Genomic DNA, 21,542 nt, shown 5'->3' with positions numbered 1-21,542 from the left:
AGATGTGCTGCTTTGTATTCTGATGATCCTACTTGAGACCATGCCTCTATCATATCTAATAAGGTTGCAGTGCATGGGAGAGTCTGCAGGATCCTTTTACAATCAGGGTTAGCATTAGTGACTGCTAAGTGCAGTCCCAATTCAGATTTTAGTTCAGCAACATATCTGGTACACGATCCAGTGCTGCTTTTAAACTGTCCTAGAACGTCATAAAAGGTTCATCGGTCTTTTGTATGATGGTAGTATATGGGGGAACTGGCACCTCCATGTCAGGGACAGCCTTAAATGCCTGCTGAGCCAATGCTTGTGTTTGTCGTAAAATGGCTTCATGTAGATGAGCCTGAACTTGGGGTTCAGCAAATTGTCCTTTGCCCAACGTCATGTTGGCTGTGACAACCTGTTGTGGATCCCCCTGCTGTACCTCTACATTTTCTACTACTACTACCTCCGCTCTTTTCTCCCATTCAGATTCCCATAATAATACCTGAGTGGGCTTCAAGAAGGTTTCCACTAGCTTCCGGCAGTCAAATGGGGTCATTAATCCACTGGTAAAGATATGGTCTAATAATATTTGAAAGTATGGATTGGTCAAACCATATTGCATCACCTTCCCTGAGCAACTTTCAATCCAGAGACACCCACTGTCGTTGTGCAGGGTTGTCGGCTACTCGTATCACTGGGAAGGCTTGCAGAATAAATTCACCTTCTATTACCGCGTCATGAATAAGGCCTTGCCACTTCTTAGCCAGATCATAGTTACTTGGCTGGGGGTCTCTGACTATCGCCAGAGCCGAAACCTTAACATCGGGTTCAATTAATTTGTGAAGCCAATCAAGTAGTTGGTTAGCTGGTGCTTTTGGCTTTTCTATCAGTTCCACTAAGTGGACCAAAGTCCATTTGATATCTTCCCCATGCCTTATTAATTCTTCCTATAACAACTTTCTTTGTTGATTTTGCCCTTCACTAGATGTTGGAGGTGATGATGGAAGAGGATTATACTCAGGGACTGATGATCTCAGGGGCAATGGCACATCAGTGATGTCATTAGCAAAGCATACCTTCTATTTGCTGCCAGGTGCTCCCTCAGGCACAACAGCAGAATGGGACAGGCAGGACAGGGAAGGGTGGCTGGGAGGGGAGGAGAAACAATATGCACGTTTGGTTCCCAGATCGGTGGCCCTGATACTTGTCCCCGTACCATTGCTGGTGCTTCTGGTGATGGCTTAGGGGGTCCTGGGGGTGAGTGGGGGGGTGGGCTCTCTCCCATACTTTCTTCCTCTAGAGATGGAGCCAATGGAATTACAAAGTTATCACCTCCAAAGAATCTCCTGATATTTTCCTCTACAGGTGGAGCCAATGGTACCATAAAGACACTACCTCCAAAAAAATCTCATAGTATCTGGGAACATAGAGGGTGGGGCATACTCTGTGTTTGTACCGACTGCTGCATGGGTAGTCATAGCCTGTTCGTCCTGCAGTTGCTTTAAGATAGTTTGCATTACTTTACATAATTCAATGAAGTCTCACAAAGTACTCACTAATCTTTTCCAAAATTCTAACTCAAGCACATTCTGTGGGGAGGAGACAAAGCCTGTAGCCTGCCCCCATTTCACCAGCCTCTGCAGTGTCTCTTTGTTGTAATCTAATCCTCTCTCAGAAAGGATATGCTGCAGGATGTCCACAGGAGACATTTCTTCTCTGCTTAAAGCTTGTCCCACTTTTTCCCATCTGAATTGCTCAGTTGCTTTTTCTGTGACTTTCTGTCACAGTGATCCGAGCATTTCTTCCAAAAGGTTTGATCCAACAAGTTTGGCGTATCACATTGGGGTCACCAAGTGTTGTAATGGTGCAAGTAATGCTCATCCAAAGATGTAGAGAAAGTAGAAGATGCATGTACAAAGACACACTCAGGCAACACAGTAACCGACAAGACTGACTCAAAGCTACTCTTCCATTGCAAGCTACTTCCTTATATGCTGCTTCCGCCCATGTGATCATACAGGGCTCAGCTGATTAACTCACAGCCCTTGTTCCTAATAATTCACACTGAGGAAGTATCTGGCTGGTCCAAGTCATATTCATATCCACAGAACACATCTAAGGGAAGCGAGGCCTAGGAGGTTCAGAGCAAGCAGGTGTGAACAGGTCTCAGGAGTATTTCAACAGTTATGAACTTAAAAAGTGAAATTTAAAGCAAAAAGCTTGAGGTAAAATGTGTTAATCTGTCTGAAGTATTTGAGTTCCTCACTTGAGCTCAGCCTGGTGGTATTTACACTGTTACTATTATTTATTCTGAATTTCCTCTGGACTTTTGCAGTATTTTGGTACCACAAAAAGGGCCTTGTCATGGGAAGATACTGCCATTTATTGTGGTGTATTTGTGGCTGCCGTCCCTGGCTGCTCTCAGTCACCGCTACAGGGTTGAACTGGAATCAGCCAGAGCCCTTGGATACACAGTGACAAACTTCTGCACAGAGACCTTGCTACCATAAATCCCATAAGCATATCTATAGCTTCATGGAGCAAGCTGATTGCAGTGAAATATTTTATTCTTGTCAGCTTCAGTATCAATAGTTACTAGAATCACTTGGGTAATTAAGCTCTTGCAAGAATAAAATGAAAAAGCACCAGGTGTCTATGGAGATCTAAATAATTTTTTTTAGAACAAGTAGAAGAGCAATTCTCAGCTTTCCTTAGTAGATGGGAGTCTTAAAATCCCCACAGGTGGTACAGACTCCCTTGGGATGAGCTAAAGGCAGAAACCTTGCTTTTCTCAGGTACCTTTTGCCAACCTTCTACAAGCAACCAGTAGGGGACTGTAGGAAGAGAGCTGACTTCCAAAGTCTGTGCGATGGCACAGGGAAGGTCTCATCACTGTTTATGTATGTTTGTTACTGGGATTATAAGAGAAGGAGAAATGGTCGGGTCCCCAGAGGGTTTAAATGTGTTTCCAAGTCGCAATGCTCTGTGCTTCCGAAGGAGGGCTCTTACCCTTGGATGTCGGGGGCCATGGCTTTAGCTTGGCGTCTAAGCGCTCTCACGCAGGGCTTTGCGCGGAGGCCTGGGCTCTGCAGCCTCGGCAGAGACCAAGAGAGGGCGGCGGGGAGGCGCTGGGATCCTGGGTACTGGGAAATGGCCGGTCCGTGTCCGTGGCCCGGCAACCACAGCCTGCTTGGGGCTGGCAGGGTGCTCCTGGGGAGCCGGAGGGAAAAGCTGCTTGCCAGACACGCTGATAACCCCGTCCCGGTGGGGAAAGTCACCTCGGTGAAGGGTTGGACCCAGCTTTGCGTCCAAGTGCAGGCTCTGGGAAGCTGCAAAGCTCTGATAAAGCCAAACCCTGCTGTCTGGTCAATGCATTTCTGGGCTCCTGGAGATCGGTGGGCAGACATACTGCCCCATGCGAGCTCCTTCCTGCCTGTTGGCAAGGAACTGGGCATGTCACCAGCTGGGTAGGACAGTGGTAGCACGGAATCCCAGAGTGACACACAGCCTCCTGTAGGGACAAAGCGTAGGGCGAGGAACTGTGGTGTCCAAAAGAGTCCCTGAGGTGAACACTGAAGCCCTTGAGGCTTGACATGTGAGGTGGGACCAGCCTGGCAAACAGATGTCTAGCTGGTAAGTCTGGAAGTGAACAAAGCTGAGGATATTTATATTTATGTAGGGCAGGATGATTAATGCCTGGCCTTTACCATTCCAAAAAAAGTAGGGTAATTAGGGAAGTGGCTGTACTTACTGGGTAGCCCTGCCCACACCCCCCTGCGCCCCTCCTGACCTAGGCAGAGCAGAGCTCAGGGGCCATAGGCTGTCCCTGATTGTGTGACTGGGACAGTTTTGTGCAATGGCTGTTTGGGGATGACAGCAGGCAGTTGTGACTATAGTAAGCTTGCTGGAAGTGGCTGCAATGCCACAAAACATGTGGAGCTAATTTTGTGTATTTGAAGGTATCCAGTGAGGTTTCTAGAGGCATCTACCCAGGATGTTGGACACTTAATCTGCTTGGATCCCCAAGAGCAACTGCCTGTGTCACCCTGAGCTCAAACATCGCTTGCTGTGGCTATCACTATGCTTTCTGTGCTCTAGCAGAAAACAAACATCTTTTTGGAAGCAGATTCCAATTTTCCACGTGTTTCACAAGGTATTTGTATTGAAGTAGGAGCAGGAAGCTGGATCCTACTGCACTAGGTGCTCCCCAAACACAAAGCGCCATGGTGACTCCCGCCCCAAAGAGCTGACAAAACTCGTTACACCTGTGCCGCATACCGCCAGGCTGAGTCTCCCCTGCCCTCTGTTGCGGAGGCAACTTCATAATGTCACCACATCAGAATGGCCCTGATTCATGAGAGGAAGAAATGATTCCCTGGTGTGTGAGGAAGTGGAGGATTAGTATTGTGTTGTAGAGAAGGTGGCTCTGGAGCCCTCCAGGAGCCATGCTGGCTTCTCCTATCTGCAGTGAATAACAGCAGAGGGTTTGAAAGTAGCTATCTCTCCTCTGGGCAAGGCTGCAGCCTTGTTTCCAAGCCAACTAAAGTCCACTGCACTCCCCAAATGGCTGCAAACGATAAGCCTGGCTTGCCTGCCCTGTATGAGGCCCAACACAGCTCATACTTGAAACAGAGCTACTCTGGTCATGCTGCCACGATGGCAGGGAAAGCTGAGGCAAAAGGTACTCAACATTCACAGCATCCTGATGTCAGCCAAGCCCTTTGCCAGCAGATTGGTGTCCAAGCGAGAGGCCTCAGCAAGGACAAGGCTACTGGAGAACAGTGCTGGCCCCATGTCCTCATCACCAGGCCTGGCCCTACCTGCCTGCAGTAGGGAAAAAAGGTCTGATCCTGGTCTGTGGATGAAGCCACTCCTGCATATCTTTGCCCTCCCCACCCCCGCAAGGAGACAAATTAGCAGAGAACAAAGGGAATCAAGCCCAGCACCATAAGGAAAACCTGGGTGGTATTTCTGCTGACCAGAAGGCAGGGCTGAAGGATGGGGATGCTATGTGGCATGGCTGGAGTTCCCTCCAGGGATGGCAAGGAAATATTCATCCCATAGTTTCATATGAACTTCTGCCTGGAGAGTCTCAGTGTAATTTTATTCTGATTTTGAGGCAGAACAACCTCCTTTCCCTCACATTTCCCTCACAAGTTGCTCCTCACAGGTGCCGAACCACTCTTACCATAATGGCGGTTCTGAGGGCTTTCTGTCCACGACGAGCTAACGGGACACTTCGGGAAGCCTCCGCGCCCCCACCATGGCCCTCCCGGCGCCGCCCAGACCCGGGTCGGCAGCGAGGGCAGCCGGTAACCGCCCATCCCCCGCCCGCCGCACTCAAGATGGCGGCGCGCCACACTCAAGACGGCGCCGGCAGGCGGCGCGGAGGGGGATGTGTGGGGGGGTGTGGCGCGCGCTGAAGATGGCTCCCGGCGCGGCCAAGCGGAGATGGAGGCTGTCGCGCACGCGCGCCGCGTCACGCGCCGCCGCGTGACGTGCCGTGCGTGCGCGGCGCGCTGTGACGGAGCGGGTCGGCCGCGTCCCTTTGTTGGCGGCGGTTGAGGCGCGGTGGGGCCGGGGCTAGCGCCGGAGCGGGGGGGCGGCGGCGGGCGCTAGCCAGGCCGGCGGGGCCACGGGAGCCGCCGCCGCCGTTTCTTCACCGCCTCGCCATGGACTCGGACGAGGGTTACAACTACGAGTTCGACGAGGACGAGGAGTGCAGCGAGGACAGCGGCGCGGAGGAGGACGAGGAGGACGAGGAGGAGGACGAACCCGACGATAACCTGGACCTGGGCGAGGTGGAGCTGGTGGAGCCCGGGCTACGCGTCGGCGGAGAGCGCGACGGGCTGTTAGGCGGTGAAACGGGAGGGCTGGGCCCCGGCGGCGGCGGCGGTGGAGGCGGCCTGGGCGGCGGGCCGGGCCCCGGAGGTGGCGGCGGCCCCGAGCAAGAGGAGGATTATCGCTACGAGGTGCTGACGGCTGAGCAGATCCTGCAGCACATGGTGGAGTGTATCCGCGAGGTCAACGAGGTTATCCAGGTGCGGACTCCCCGGGAGCGACACCAGGCCCGGGGAGTGGAGGGCGGGAGGGGGGGGTGAGGCGGGGCAGGCCGGGCTCTGCCGCTCCGCCAACGGCTTTCGCCTGAGGGGCGCCGGTCTCGGCCCTCTCGCGGCCCAGATTCCCCCTCCCCACGCTCCAGGGGTGCCCCGAACCGCTCCCGGCGGGAAAGAAGGGAGACTTCTTGGTGCCTCTCGGGGGAGAGATGTGGGGCTTCTTGGCACCTCCTTCCCCGGAAGGTTCTTCGGGACAGACCATGAGCTCGCTTCCTGCCGTGGAAGCGTCGTGAATGAGGGCCTTGGCTTTAAAAACTCTTGTTTCTTTGTGTGGTTTCCAGCCGTTGGGCTGTGATCTGTATTTTGTTTTTCCTCTCTTTCTGTCTTCATCCTGGGTGTGCAGGGGTTTAGCTCCTACAGTTACTTCGGTAAGCTGGTGAGTCGATGGCAAGCTCTGGAGTTTGTGGAAAGGCAGCCAGGAATTGCTCTGGTTTTGTTGCTTTTTCCCTTCCCCCTGCCACATACAAGCGAGTTCTTGCTCATCGGGATTGAACCTTGGCGTGTTTATCTGCAGCATAGGCAAGGAGGGTTAGGAACAATTGTTTCAAAACGTTGACTGTTATACTCCTAGTTCTAACCACCCTGTTTTAAAATTGAAATCGCGTTTGAAATAATGTTTACTGTGTTTTCTGTTGGTTCCTGAGGTTTCTGGGAAAAAAAATCAAGCCACTGAAGCCATCTGGCATCTCTCTCTAAATGTTCATTGGCAAGATTTTGTTCCAGCTCACCATTAAGTTTCTGATGCATTTCACTTTTTTTACAGGTAGATCAGAGGGAGTGAGTTTTCTTTTGTTGCTGTTGGCTTGCAAAACATTTTTGTAATGAACATTACAAAAGTAATGTTCATTCAGAGTTAGATCGAATAAATAGAAAATACTTCTCATTTTCCAGTAGATAAACAAGAGTAGTGTGAGAGAGCAAAACCTCTGCATATTGAATATTGAATGAATCAGAACCCAGAAAGCAGTTGTTTTACCAGATGTGTGTACTTCCAACGTTGGTAAATATGTTTAAATATAAGGTAGTTTTGTGAATGCTTTTGCTCAACTATTCTGTACTTTACAGTGGCTGTAATAGCAGCTTTAAAATGTTGTTTTGTGCTTTAAGTCCACTGTAGTGTATATGGAGCTTGATGCAAACAAGCAGCTATACAAACAGCTATAAAAGTATTTGTGTACTAAATTAGTAAATGGAAATTCTTAAAGCAAATTGAAGTTCATAACTTTATTAATAGTACTGTACTTCTAAAGCTAAATAAAGGAGACTGTCTAGATGAGCTGATTACCCTGCAGTTAAAGAAGATCTCATGGCTAAGTATGTATGTTTCTTTGCTGACAGTTACTGATCCTGATATAAGGAGAGAAACAAATGGCAAATAGACATGCAAACAATTGGTAACATAAAGTTTTTACTCTTTGAAATAGTGATTAAAATGTCAGTCTGTATTTAACAACTAAGACCATGAAAATCATGACCCAAGATGTGTTGGACAGATTCTACCATTTATCCTAGCTTTGCAGTAACAAAGTGGTGTAAAGTTCCTGCTAATGAGGAGTAGTGAGTACAACTGTTTGCACATTTTACAGATTCAGTTAGCATGGTGGACTCGCCTATGTGTTCTTTACCAACTGATTTCTTAGATAAGGTCCAGCTGTCTAATATGTGGGGTTTTCTTTCCCTACTTATACTGCTATCTAACTTGTGTGCTTGACCTCAGAGTTGCAGAACTAGTGGAGAGAAATCAGTGGAGGTAAAGAGACTCTTATCCAACTCCTTTACTTCAGGCAGCAGTGGGAGACCTGAACTTGTGATGGACTTGGCTGCTTTGGGCTCTGCAGAAGCCTTGCAAACTGCCTACATAGAACTATCGTGGCTGCTGCTTCTTATGCTTTAGTTATTTATGTTAGATTTGCAGTAAATATTCCTGGATTAGAAAAGCAGAATGCAGAAAGTTGTTTTTTTTTAGAATGTCATAGGTAAACTCAGAGTCTAGAATTTGCTTAGGCCCTGTTTCAGAGAGGGTAGAAAAACATTCGCTTACTCTGAATGGCTTTTAAATGCCAGCTTCCTGCCATTAGAGTTCTAGTCTGTTCAGAGGTAAGTGAACTGAATTCAGTTGACACTTCAGTATGTGTTCATTCTCACTTCTGTTGCTGGTGGTGAAATCTCCTAGGGCTCTGTTTATTGCTTTGCTTTTGGCGTCCAACCAGGATTGCTGCTGCTTCTGTGGTTCACTAAACCTTTTCTGGAGACACATTGGCTCAGGATCCCGCTGCGGATCCTTGGTGGTGGTGATTCACTTGTTCCAGTAGAGTACTGGATGGCTTTGGTCTCTGTGTCAGCATTGGGTTTTTGGTATTGAATGATGATGTTTGTGGTTACGTTTTGTAGTGTTTGGGAATATATTTGGTCAAGCAAGGGTGTAATGCAGAGGTGTACCATACTTGAAAACTTCAGCTGTAGGTCTTGTGTCCTCTAATCAGTTCAAGTACTGATTTATTCTGATCAGGAGTAAGTTATAAATAGGATTTTGTTTTTCAGTTGATCATCTTTGCAGCTGCAGTGAAAGGAAAAGGTATCAGTGATCCATGAAGTATCTTCAAAGGGGGTATTTCAGCCATGGTAGGTATAACTCTATTAAATGGCCTCTGTCCGTATTAAAACACTACATTTGAACAGTTTGCTAGTTGATAGTAATTTCAACCAGCAGTACTAAATTAAAAGTAATCTCCTGTCCATTTAGTCATTTCCAAATACAAACTGCTTAATAAAAACATGAACTTCTCAGGAAAAGGATTGAGTCTGACGAAGACTTTGCAGAAGTAGTAGCTAGCTTGTGATTAACTTACTGGTTACAGGGCCTGTAATTTGCACTGTGGTATGTAATGGGCTCTTGAAGATGGCTGCTTGGCATCAAGCTGTTACCCTCCTTTGGCTTTCTAAGACCACTGAATTTGCAGTGAACTAGGGAGGCTTCACAATGACTCAGATATTTGGGATATTTTGCATTTGTTTCTTGTCTGGTATAGGTGAGGTTTCAGATATTTAGTGATCATTTTTACACAGTATTTTGAATTTATGCATATAATCTGATTAGACTTCATGTGTTGCACAAGAATTCCTCTTCTTCTCCAAACACAAAAATAGGGATATGAATTGAATAAGCCCTTTAACCTTTTTCTGTTGATTGGCTGAGAATTCTAAATATCACCTCAGATCAGAGTACCACTTCTGTTATATCACTATGATTGTAGGGAGTAGAGAGTCACTTGCCCTATTTTGAATTTTAGTTGTCAAAGTAAACAGGTGGATTTCTGGTGGTTTTCCAACTGCTGTCAGAATAACTTCCTGAACAACTCTAAAAGCCTAGATAAGGTGGTGTTGAACAAAAGACTTTCTTCTCTCAAAGACATTTTCCTCACATTCGAATGTCTTCCCCATGTCCTTTCTCTCTGAATGTCTTTCCTAATAATTTGCTGCAACTCTTAATGTCTTCTTTTTAGTATCAGATTGCTGTTTCCATCATTGCTCTGGATTTTCTGAAAATTAACTTTAAAAAGTGTTTAAAATAGCCTGTTTATTTTTGCTCTGAATAGAGCACATGATGATCTGTCTCTCTGTAGTCTTGCGTGGCCCAGGGTTTTCCTTGCCTTGTTGCAAGTTTATGTGATTTCAGTATTTCTGAGTTGGGTTTCTTTCCCTTTTTTCATCATCTCTTCCTGGACTTTGTAGTGGCAAGGTGTTGAAAACACTAGGATGAAGCTCTGAGGTGACTGATGTTTAAAACAAAGAATAGGAAAGAGAGTTGAGCCTCTTTTAAAAATGTTTAAAATTTTTAAATTTTCTTTCCACCACAGCAGGGAGCAGAATCCTGGCTGTGGCTGGGTGTCATACCTGACATACCAGTGTGTTGAGCTTCAAACCTGGGCATTCTCTAGAGGAGATTGCATCGCTGGATACAGTGAAAGCTAGTTTAGCTCAAAAATACCTTTTCTTTTTAATATGGGCTTTCAAATGCGGTACTTCAGAGCAGAACAAGTAATGTGTAATGTCAGAGCATTTGTAACAAATGCTGATTCTCATTTATGTGATGAAGCTGGATGACTTCTTTGCAAGTCAAGTCAGGTCCTTACTGGATAAAAGCTTTGCCGGTAAAATTTAAGCCAAAAGCACAGGCAACTCCTATGTTACAAAGCCGTGTTTGTTAAATTTGTGGTGGAGCAGCTTTTTCCAGAGGCCATCAGTGTTGAGGCAGTGCAGATATTCCCCCAGAATGCTGCAGCCCTGCAGTTAAATGGAGCTCTGTTACAGTGAGTGTGAAGCCATTGTCGCTTGGCAAAAAAAAGGTCTTATTAAACAGTGGCTTTACTTGCTTGGACAAGATGGACTGATTTCCAGTCATAACTTGGGAAATTTCCCTCCTGCTGGTGTAATTCAGTGCTATGGGCAGTATGTTGCAGCTATGTTGTATGAAATAGGATTGAGTTCCAGTGAGCAACAGGAATTGCTGCTGTTGTGTAGGGTCATGCTTAAAACTGCATGTGATGTTAGATGTGACATCTTGAAAACTCAGAGTACTTAAAGCTGCTTGACAAGCATTAGGTAGGAGTCTGTGGGCGGAAGCACTTCAGACTGATGCTTCTTGCATTTGGGTCTGCTTGCACTACCTGCATGAGGTGAATTTGCAAGCCTCTTAACTAACCACACAAAAAGAGAAGTTATAATAAAATTCTTGAGGAGGCCCTAAATGTTAACAATGCTGGAAGGAAATGCTTTTTTAAACTCTGACGTTTATCACGTGGCATTTATAAGGTGTTTCATTATAGTAGGAATGCATTTAATTTTTCCAAGGAAGAGAGTAAGCTTCAGGAATGCTTCATTACAATGAAATCTAGTATAAGCGATCACTGCAAAACTTTTGGAAATGACATGATATCTGTTCCCTGCTGCCAAGACCTGTAATTCAGAATATAATAAGATTTTTTTTTTTTTTTAGAATTAATTTAAATTCAAGTGTTAACAGGTAGGAAAGACTTATCTGTTTAATGTCCAGAGTAATTGACACTTTGTACTTAAATGACCCACTTGTGTAGTGCTTTAGGTTTCCGTTTCTGTTAGGCCATATATAAATCTCATGGCTGACCATGGGTAAAAAAAAAATAGTGCCTGTTTCTCAAGTATCAACGTATTTTTGCAAAAATCACAAGTCAGCCTTCTCTCAGGGGACTTGTGGACGCAGATGAGGACTGACGTGTTGGAGATGTTCTCAAAGTGAAACTGAAAACACTCTTTGTTTTTGTTTCAACATTTCCTTCTAAAATCAAGAAACAAATAGTAAATAGTTATTGCTGTTCCCTTTGGATTTAATTTTAGGGAGCAGGATCATGCTTGCCATGCAAAGTAGAAGTGTTATTTTTGCTTTAAATTGCAAACTGTTGTGGCACATCGAAGTCATAATTGAGACTGCAGTGTTCATGGCACTTGATGTGAAAACAAAAGCTATTTCTTGTTATTAGAAGCATAATTAAAAATGAAGCTATAGCTTACACTTTCATACTGATACCAAGCTCTGATTCTTTAGTTTTAGCCTGCATGAGTTCACAACAAAAAGTAAACCCCAAACCTCTGCAGCTCTTTGTGCTCCTGTGGTGTTATATGGAAGTGTAGGGCAGTCCTGTGTCCGTTCAAAGTATATTTCGCATATTTTACTTAGTGCAGTTTGTCGAGCAATGTTAACTTCAGGAGCATGGCACATGTTTCAGGTTGACAGTCTCAGCTTCCTGTGATTAAAACAGACCTGGAAGACTTCAAGGTTTGTTTGAAGCAATGCTGTTAATTCGTAAATGAAAAGTAGCTCCCTGTATGGCACCTCCCCCAGTGTCTTTGGCACCTGTTGAATTGTTTTCAGTTTTCTGTTTTGAAACATACCCTCTCTTTACCCAGTGAATGAGATAAAGTAAACAATGTGGTTCTGCTGCTTGGTGTCAGATGTAATAGAGGAGTTGAAGGAAGAGATGATTGATCTCCAAGCTGCGTTTGTGTTATAATAGTGAGTCAAAGTTTTCATACAGAAGCGTTCTTTTTCTGGAACATTCTCTTTTTGGAGAATGTAGTTGCTCACTTCTCTGCTTAGGAAAGTTGAAAGGTTGGTAAGTGGGAAAAGAATCCAGGATTTGTCATGAGAACTGTGACCTTACATAGGAAGTAACTGTAAAGGCCGAAAGCGTTCTCCATGGAGTTGAGTCTATAATTTCCCTGGTCAGGGTCATGCTTCCAGCCTGGACTTGTATTACTTTTAGAGGGATCTAAAAATACTGTAAGTGATGTTTTCTCTTGTTTGTGGCTGGCTGTGCTGTAATATAGGAAGCTGTAAAGAAAGTGTGGAGACACTTGTGTGTTTGCAAACATATAATGCTGCTGAATTTCCTGAATTTGTTCAGTTGCTACACAAGAAAATTGCAGCCTTGTTTATTGTAAAATAAACATGAGGATTTGTTGCTACTTGGTAATGCCAAATGGTGTGTTTGAATGCAGCCCAGAATACAGATCCTTGCATGCTTGAGAGGACTGCTGAGCTTTTGTAGGATATTGATGTAGGGGTTCCAGAGTGGTAAGGGAGTGATCAATTCTGTGTGAGCTGAAGGGAAAAAACAATAGTATTTTTGAAATTTGATATTCTATAATATTTAGATATCTTCATCCCAGGTGTTTGCTATTGGGAATGTAAAAAAACATTGTCTGGTCTGTGTTCGATTCCTTAGGTTGCTCTTAGCTTTTGATCTTGAGCTGTAATGGAAATACTATTACAATGCTGTTTAAAAGAATGCTTTGAAAACTGCTATTCAAGGCTTCCTCAGTAGTTTAGTTTGACATGTAACTTAGTTTGGTAGTGTTTGTACTTCCCAAGTCAGTGCTTTCTGAGAATTTTAAATGTCTGTGTAACTACAGACAGCCTTTCAAAAGAAGTCCCTTGTAAACAAGGTGTAGCAATGCTGAGTAATTATTTTTAGTATACACTGTAGTGAGGGTTTGATCCCACTGTATGTATGTGGTGCTTAAACACAGCTGCCTGCATCAAGCCATTGCCTGCTTTTACAGACTGATAACTTTTTCCAAAGGTCAGGAATAATTTCAGATCCAAAGTCTTGTGCAGATAGCTATTAATAGTATCAAAGTCACTTGGAGCAAGGAAGAAGATAATAAGCCATTTAAACACTTGTAAAAAAAAAGTCCTCCTTCCCATTGTAGCTTAGCTGACTGCTTCTGGAGATGTTGGTTTGCCTTGTGCAAATGTCTTGGCAATTGTTCTGCATTTTGGCATTGCCATTTGTCTTGCCAGCTGTTTTGGGCAACACATTAGAGCTAATCATAGAATCATAGAATGGTAGGGTTGGAAGGGACCTTTAGAGATCATCTAGTCCAAACCCCCTGTCAAAGCAGGTCCACCTAGGTCAGGTCACACAACAACATGTCCAGGTGGGTTTTGAAAACCTCTAGAGAACAAGACTCCACAACCTGCCTCAGCAGCCTGTGCCAGGGCTCCATCACCCTCACAGTAAAATAGTTTTTTCTTATATTTAATGGAACTTTGTGCTGCAGCTTCATCCTGTTACCCCTTGTCCTCTTGCTAGATGCAATAGAAAAAAGGGATGCCTCAACCTCCTGAAACCCACCATTTAGATATTTGTAAATATTAATGAGATCACCCCTCAGTCTCCTCTTCTCCAGGCTAAACAGCCCCAGTTCCTGCAGCCTTTCCTCATAAAGAAGATGCTCCAGTCACTTGATCATCTTGGTGGCCCTGCACTGGACTCTCTCCAGAAGTCCTCTATCTCTCTTGAACTGAGGAGCCCAGAACTGGACACAGGACTCCAGAGGAGGCCTCATCAGGGCAGAGTAGAGAGGGAGCAGAACCTCCCTTGACCTGCTGGCCACACTCTTCTTGATGCATCCCAGGATGCCATTGGCCTTCTTGGCCATGAGGGCACATTGCTGGATCACATTTAGTTTATTATCAATCAGGACTCTCAGGTCTCTCTCTGCAGAGCTGCTCTCCAGCAGGTCAATCCCCAGCCTGTAGTTCCTCTCTGCCCAACTCTCAAGCTGGTCGAGATCCTGCTGAATGGCAGCACAGCCTTCTGGGGAATCCGCCAGTCCTCCCAGTTTGGTGTCATCAGGGAACTTGCTGAGGGTACACTCTGTCACCTCATATGACACCTCTTATAATCCAGGGTGAGCACTGCAAGGAGCAACTGCCTTGTCCATCAGCTGAAAAATTCGACCTCTTGGGAAAGTACTTGTGTTGAAATGTAAAGGCCTGAAAAAGTTTTTTTTTTCCTTTGACTTTATTCCCTGCCCGACTTTCTGGTCAGAGGCAGTGTCCTTGTTCTGGGGCACCATGAACATACTTTTCTGTGTGAGAAGGGTGTATGTTCATGAACGGTGAAGCTTTAATTGCTTTCTGATTTGAGGAATTTGAGAGCTGGAGTGAGATAATCTCACTGGAAATTAAAATCTTAGATATTTGCTTATTGCCTTTACAGCCCTTCAGAAAAATTATGCTTGATGGAGTAATGCCTTGTGTGTTACTTTACCAGATGAGAGATGGAAATGCTAATTGTTTTCCAGTGGATAAGCAGGATAGAGTTCCTGCTCAGAATTCTACTTGAGCACAGTTAAAGTCCTCTTGAAGTGGAGAATGTGCACTAAAAATGTAGAACTGAAGAATATATATAACCTGAAAATAATCAGCAAAATAACAGACTTCTTTGGGTGTTAGTGCAAATATATTTTTTAAACTTAATATCTATCTGTTCCTTTTAAGAAAAAAGTATAAAGATACTTTCTTCCAATAAAAAGAAATGAAAATTTTAAGTGCTTCTGAAGGCTTCTGCTTCCTGCTTGATATTTGTAGGCCAAGTCAACCTCTGAAGGTTGTGTTGAGTGAACTATGTGGGTGTACTACCCTGGCAAAGTGCATTTGACCTGTTTACCGTAGCAAAACTTCTCAGAGTTAGAGAAGAAGTAGCTGGTATTGGAACAAGTGCATTATGGAAAAATCACAACAGGAGATACTTGCTTTTACCATTCCTGTCTTGCTTTGATGTGTGTGGAAACTGGTGAAATTCACTGTGTAATGAAGTATTTCACTCTGGGTAACTTCCTTTCAGGGTTTTCTTTGGTTTTCTGAGCTAAGGCGGTATGAACTGTTCTTGATATGCTCCCATTCCTTCTCAGCTTGAAACACCAAGAAACTAAAAACTGTTGTGGTGCTTTGAGATTCTTTGTTTATTTCATAGTTATTCAGGTGGTGCTTTTTGAGATGCAGGGGTTCATAGATAGCTGCACCAGCAACCTGAAAAAGGGGTGTAATTACCTATATGTTGCACCTAAATGAGTTCCTGTGTGACCTACTCCAGGTGGCCCTGCTTTGGCAGGGGGGTTGGACTGGATAATCTTTCGAGATCCCTTCCAGCCCTTGAGATTCTGTGATTCTGTGACTTGGGCTGTTTCCATTCCCTCCCTGGATGGGTATAGCTGTTTGCAGGACCAAATAATAAATGGCATAGGTGAACTCTGATTAAACATGCTTCCTCTCTAGTCTTACAAGTCAGCGCACTGTTCGACCCTCTGAGCAGCTGCTTTGCTCTGTTTGGCAGAAGTGATGGTGGTTGAATTACTCAACTTTGTACTATCAGCAAAGAAATACATGTGTGTCTACACTTTAAGACAATGTTCTTATGACCTGTCTTGGGTGCACGTATAATTATAAATATGTATTTTACTTTTGAAAGGGTTCTGAATAATTTCTAAAAACTTGGTCTTCTCCGCAGCTGCTGACTTTGGATTGTGTGTATTCTTGTGTAACAAAATGCAAACACAGTTAGCATTCCTTTGTCTGACAGATGGAAATGTGGACAGGAATTAACAGAAAACAGGAGAATTGACATGAGTAAAGTCTCCTTTGCAATGAGCTTTCCTGTGCATGAATAAGAAAAGGTTAACCCCTAATAATCTGTATCATAGGCTTGGGGATCTGAGAAATAGGAAGATAGAAGGGATGGTCTGGAAAGAACGGTTAAGAACCTCTCCTCGGAAGAAGGAAGACTCTGTTGGAGAGCCATGTCTTGAGGGGGATAACTGAAGGAGAAACCTCCCAAGGCCTGGTGAAGTTAGGCTCTGGAGTAGGTGCTCAGAAGTGATAGAGCTTTGCTGATGAATGTACATTAAAACTTGGCTGAACAACAAATTCTTAATAAAAATATAGGAAGAAAAACACTCCCAACACTTAGCCAGTTCATTTCTCTTCTGGGACCTCTGACAGGCCCTGACTATAAGTCATTGTATTGAAGTGAAGAAGGAGTGGTCTCATGCTGCCTTCCCCTTCACCTAAATAAGTGATCCCAACAGATGATGTTAATGTGAAGTTTGATTTTTTTTTTTTTTTTTTTTTTATGAGGTGGAAGGTCTTTGGGGTAAAATCCCACTTAGTGTACATGCAGGAAAATGAAGTAACAATTTTTAAGTACTGTGGAGGTCTGTTGAACAGATGTCTGATGTCTTTAGTTTGGTAGTAATAGTTCTGTAATGACTGAAAGGCTGTCTGACCAAATCCAAGTGGTATTCTTTCATTTATACATACGTTATATATGTATTAGTGTATTCTGTAATAACCATTCTCTTTATTTTACTTGGTAAAATGACATGTTTGAAACTTCATAATTTATATTGTTGAGAGATGAAATTAATACTTGAAAATGTACTCTGCTGTATTTTTTTTATGTTGAGTGATGACAGTTGATAGTAAATGCAAGTGTAGTTCTATATGACAACAAAGGTCAAGTATAATGTGATACAGACTCTGTACTATTGAGGCTTAGAAATGTAAGATACTTTGCCTTCAATTGGGAATTCTATATTGAAATGCTGGAAATGGACTCAGAGACTATTTAGGAGCCAATGTGAAGTTTAGAAACTGCTGAAATGTTTCATTCTTGACTGGCTTTCTTAATTTCTGAATGTCATCTACTTTGTGTCATACCTGTTTGAGAACTACGTTCTGATCTCTGATACCTGTTTCTAGGAGGGGAACAGCATGCAGAGACTCGCAGCTATCTTTAGGGATGCCCAGGATGGTGGATACTGAAGCTGTCTGCAGGGAGGATACTTAGGGATGTTTGGGATCTCTGTCATTCACGTGTACCACAGCGTAATTCCCCTTACTAGTGTTCTGCTGTCACTTGCCAGGGTATCTCTGCAGGCAGGCAGTGCTGTGATTTGCAAGAAGCTTGGTGTCAGCCTTTTCAGGGCACTGAATTATCTACCAGTCATTAGCATAATTATTCATATTGCTAGTGTTCACATGAGCTAATAAGCAGGACTGATTATCTCTCTTTTCTGTCTTGCAGAAGTGCAGCGTGTGATGATAGATAGCAGTATTTTAATCAAAATGGAACGAGGGATGTTCTCATCCACTAGTGCAAAGTCTGTCAAATACAAAGTTGCCTATCCAGGTCTGTTTTCTATTCTCTGCTGAAAGGGAGATGCTCCAGGTGCTTTGGAGGGTGTCCATGTATTTACTGCTTTAACTCTACTGCTTTAGAAACACTTTTGAACAAATGAGTGCAAGTTTGTGGTAGAGACAAGTCTCCAAAGCCCCTTCCATGAGAGAAATGGATTTCCTTTTCTCCCCCATTGCTCTATGACTTGCGTTTTGTTACTTCTTAGTTGAATCTCAACAGTGTGTCTTCTTGTAACTCAAGACTGCTCAGGTAGTTGGTTAAAAATACTTGCAGTGATTGGAGACTGCAGTTTCAATTTTAGATATATCTTATTAAAGGATGGGAATGAGAATAAACAAGAGAATTGCTAAACTGTTCATGCCTCCAGAATATCCTTTCTTCAAAGGTGATTTCTGTGGAGCCCTTGGAACTTTGGGGTGTAAAAAGGCAAAATTATTTCTTCTAGTGGAAATCCAGTTTCATAAAATGGGATGTTGTCAGGGCTCTGTTTTTTGGCTGTAAAACTAAGTAAGACTAAATGAGCAGAATATGGTAAATAAACTGCTAAGTCGTCATTAAAAAGTAGTCTGAGCTATAAGAAACTTGTTGGGGGGGGGAAAAGATGCTGGCAGGCTTTCCTAGTGCAGATGCAGATTCTGCCAGCAGAAAAAAAGTGCTTTTGCAGGTAAAGCTGCTTTTGTGCAGGGAAGTGATGTAAGCTATAACCACATTTGCCCTGGGGCCTTTGCCAATGTAAAGATGTTGCCAAAGATTACATCCCCAAGATGCTACTGCATTGGCAATGATTTCCTGAGTCTGTATAGTTCAAGAGTGTTAAGAAGACTAAGTGATATTTTATTTGCTTGATTGGGAGTTGTAGACTAAGGCATAGGCTCATTGAGGTAGATTTACCACCCATTTGTCAAGGTGACATCATGTGCACAAAATACATTTTGCCAGTAAATACTTTTAAGGGTTAAGCTCTTCCTATTTTGTGTTGCGTTGTAATTTGGGAAGACATCTGTCTTTCTGCTGAATGATGTGGAGGTGATACATGGGCAGAGTCTTCTGTCAGAAAGTGAGAAGGTAGTGGTAAGAAGTGGGATCCAGTTTTGGAGCTGGATTGCTAAATGACAATGTCAAACCTATGCTGAGTGGTGACAGGATACTGTGATGTTTTACTCAAGTGCTTTGTTTAGCCAGGTGTATGTGACAGTAAAGAAGTTTCAGGCCTTTGTGCAGTGATGGGGAGATGAAGTCAGCCCATGGGAGGTGTTTTTTTTCTTTCCTAAGGTGCTGTAGAGCGTTGTGATGTTTTAGTGAATGGGTAAAATTTTCTATCTGTCCATGTGAAACATGCTGGAAAGGGAAAGATTTGTAAAAGTGTGCTGCTTTGAGGAAGAGGCAAAAATGAAGAGAAATATTTAGTGCTTGGATGCTCACCAAACAGGCCTGGAGGAGAAAGATAAGGTGGAAGAATGTAAAGGATTTTTTTTTCTCAGTAATAATTTTCTAACTCTCTTATAAAGTGCCACTGGGCAAGAATTCTTCAGCTAAGCCTGTGTTTCTCATCAGTCATCTCTGAAGGAGTTAATAGTTGCATGCTACCAGTGACTGTATATCAAAATGTGTTTGAGCAAACCTGGGAATTGCCATGAGAGAAGTTTCTAATTGGGATGGCTTTCATTTAGTTGTCATAGTAGATCTTTAACTTACTGATTTTTGTGGGTGCTGCTTCATTGTGCTTACGGAAGAAGTTACAGAATCACAGAATCTCAAGGACTGGAAGGCATCTTGAAAAATCATCTAGTCCAACTCTCCTGACAGAGCAGGACCACTTAGAGTGGGTCACATAGGAACTTATCCTATGCTTTAACATTTTCTTCTATTAGTTGGAAGATGTGAGTTATAATGTTCTGAAGTGGAAGTCACGATTCAGGACACAGACATGTTATTGTAAGATTTTTACATGGTATTTCCCTCCAAGTAGCTCTGAGTCTGAGAGCTCTAACTTCTGATACATGAGGTAGCCTGCTCTTTGCTGTCTTTTGCCTGGGAAGGATAATGCCTTGTAATCAAGCATGGCAATAACTGCTGGTTGAGAACCACCATATGTTTGTGCTGGGAGCACACTTTGGATTAAAGCTGTGTTCAGTCAGGAGTAATCCTGGGAACTGATTCTAAGCAGTCAACTCAGTGGCAGTTGGTGAGGTACCATTTGCCTGGGTTACATCTTTCCTCTGTGACTAACAACTCACCTGTGTCTGCTTGAGCATACTATGATAGATGTTCTCCATTAGTGCCCAGTAACAAAAGCAAGTGGGAGACAGATCACCTGACAATTTGAGACTTAACAATCATTTGAGAGATTTATTGACCCGAACTTTGTTGGGGTCCAATTCTCTGCTTGCACAGTGTCTAAAGAGAACATATCCTTTCTTTATCATCGTCTAAAGGATGTTTGAGACCTTTGTGGAGAACTTATAAAACTTAATCCAGAAAACCAATTTGTTATTTTCTTGTCACATGTCTGAGCCTACAGACAGACCTGTTTGTCTTGAAATTGTCTATGGAAAAAGGAAAAAAGTTACTGGGATATTACCTTTCCCAGTGTGTTGTGGGTGTCAGGAAAACATTCTCATGCTCTCAGAGTGAATGTATTCCATGTTTTTTAGCTATACCATGGTATAATGATTTCTTTTTCTAGGAAAAAAAATAGACTGTTGACATCACAAAGTAATTTAAGGACATTCTAGTTTTTGTTGTTGTTGTGATTTTTTTTTGTTTTTCTATATAAAGTGAGACTTTTTTTGGTCAGATACTGTTTTGCTACATCTGATCTTTGAATGAAATGTGGTAACATCTTCAGGCGTGAAGTGATGGTTTGGCCTTTTTAAAAAGGACATAAAGTATGCAGTTTTGTTTGTGCTGTAACATACTTTCTGTAAAAGTGCTATCCAAGAAGCAAATTCTCAAAACCATTCTATGTGATTTTAAGACTCTTTTACTTTAGTTTATTTCGAAATCTATACTATACAACCACTGATACCTCCACTTTGTGCCTGTCCAGTGTCTTTTAACCAGGTGAAGCCTTTGAACATGCTTAAAGCACCACAAATTAAGTTCTGTTATCCTAATGGCATGTAAAATCTGTGGAGAAGTCCCAGCTAGTGCTGAGCTGTAAGTAGTTCTGTGACTGCAGTTGGGATGGCATGTTCTTTAAATTGCATGAGCTACTGGAAACTGGAGCTATCAGAGACAGCAATTTTGCTACCTGATGTGGAGGAACAGTGCCAGTTTCCTACAGATACGTTAGGCCTGTGAAATGGATGAATGGTTCTGGACCAGAATCTACCAATCTACAAGGCTGACTGTGGTGAAAGAGTGATATTAATGTCCCAATATGTATTTGTGTGAGGAAAAAGAAGCAGGGGAAGCTTTTATGAGACACCTTAAGACTTCTGCAAAGTGATTTAAAGGAAAATCATTTGTATAGTTCCTCTTTCAGCTTTATTCCTTTGCCATCTGCCTGTAAAAAGGACAATTTCTGTAGCTCACGTTGGCAGACCTGTACATTCTCAGAATGATACATTTTTTTTTTCGGAAATTCAGTTACTGAAGATTGCATTCCCATAAAACCCAAATGCAATGCTTTGGGTTGTTTTCCTTTTATTAACTTGATGGGTAGCTGACCTGACATATGCCACTTCTAGTCTTTACAACATTGGTTAATAAAAGACCTTAAAAAAAGTGTGATTCTGTCTTGTCAGGCTCATGATGTAGTTATGTGGAAGACACATTCTTGTAGAGATTGACAGTATTGCCACAGTTTACTATCAAAATCTTACGTTTGTAGCCCAGCTGAAAATAATGCCCAAATACTGTGATGATAATACGGACAGGGCTAAGTCTTGCTTTTCTCGGCAACTGGACTGCACTCCTG

General features: G+C 43.3%; 2 protein-coding genes across 3 annotated transcripts in view; one reads left to right on the top strand and one right to left on the bottom strand.

Moving 5' to 3' along the window:
- Positions 1 to 2,604: 2,604 nt before the first annotated feature.
- Positions 2,605 to 5,503, bottom strand: LOC133625714 (uncharacterized). Its single transcript, XM_061999272.1, has 2 exons — positions 5,171 to 5,503; positions 2,605 to 3,493 (listed from the first exon to the last, which is right to left on the bottom strand). The coding sequence occupies exons 1-2, from the start codon at positions 5,304 to 5,306 to the stop codon at positions 2,988 to 2,990; spliced, it is 642 nt and encodes a 213-aa protein (XP_061855256.1). The 5' UTR covers positions 5,307 to 5,503; the 3' UTR covers positions 2,605 to 2,987.
- The window catches only part of ARIH1 (ariadne RBR E3 ubiquitin protein ligase 1), a 65,181-nt gene continuing 49,127 nt past the window's right edge, over positions 5,489 to 21,542 (top strand). The window contains exon 1 of one of the 2 annotated variants that reach the window (XM_061999268.1): positions 5,489 to 6,023. In XM_061999268.1, coding sequence (XP_061855252.1) covers positions 5,655 to 6,023 — 369 coding nt within the window. In that variant the 5' untranslated portion in view covers positions 5,489 to 5,654. The remainder of the gene's footprint in view (positions 6,024 to 21,542) is intronic. The other variant, XM_061999269.1, reaches the window with a different exon arrangement.

The sequence above is a fragment of the Colius striatus genome, chromosome 7 (genome assembly GCF_028858725.1).
Source record: "Colius striatus isolate bColStr4 chromosome 7, bColStr4.1.hap1, whole genome shotgun sequence".
NCBI classification, from domain to species: Eukaryota; Metazoa; Chordata; class Aves; order Coliiformes; family Coliidae; genus Colius; species Colius striatus.
Note: the sequence above shows the minus strand (reverse complement) of the source record. Positions and strands in the feature narration are given on the sequence as shown.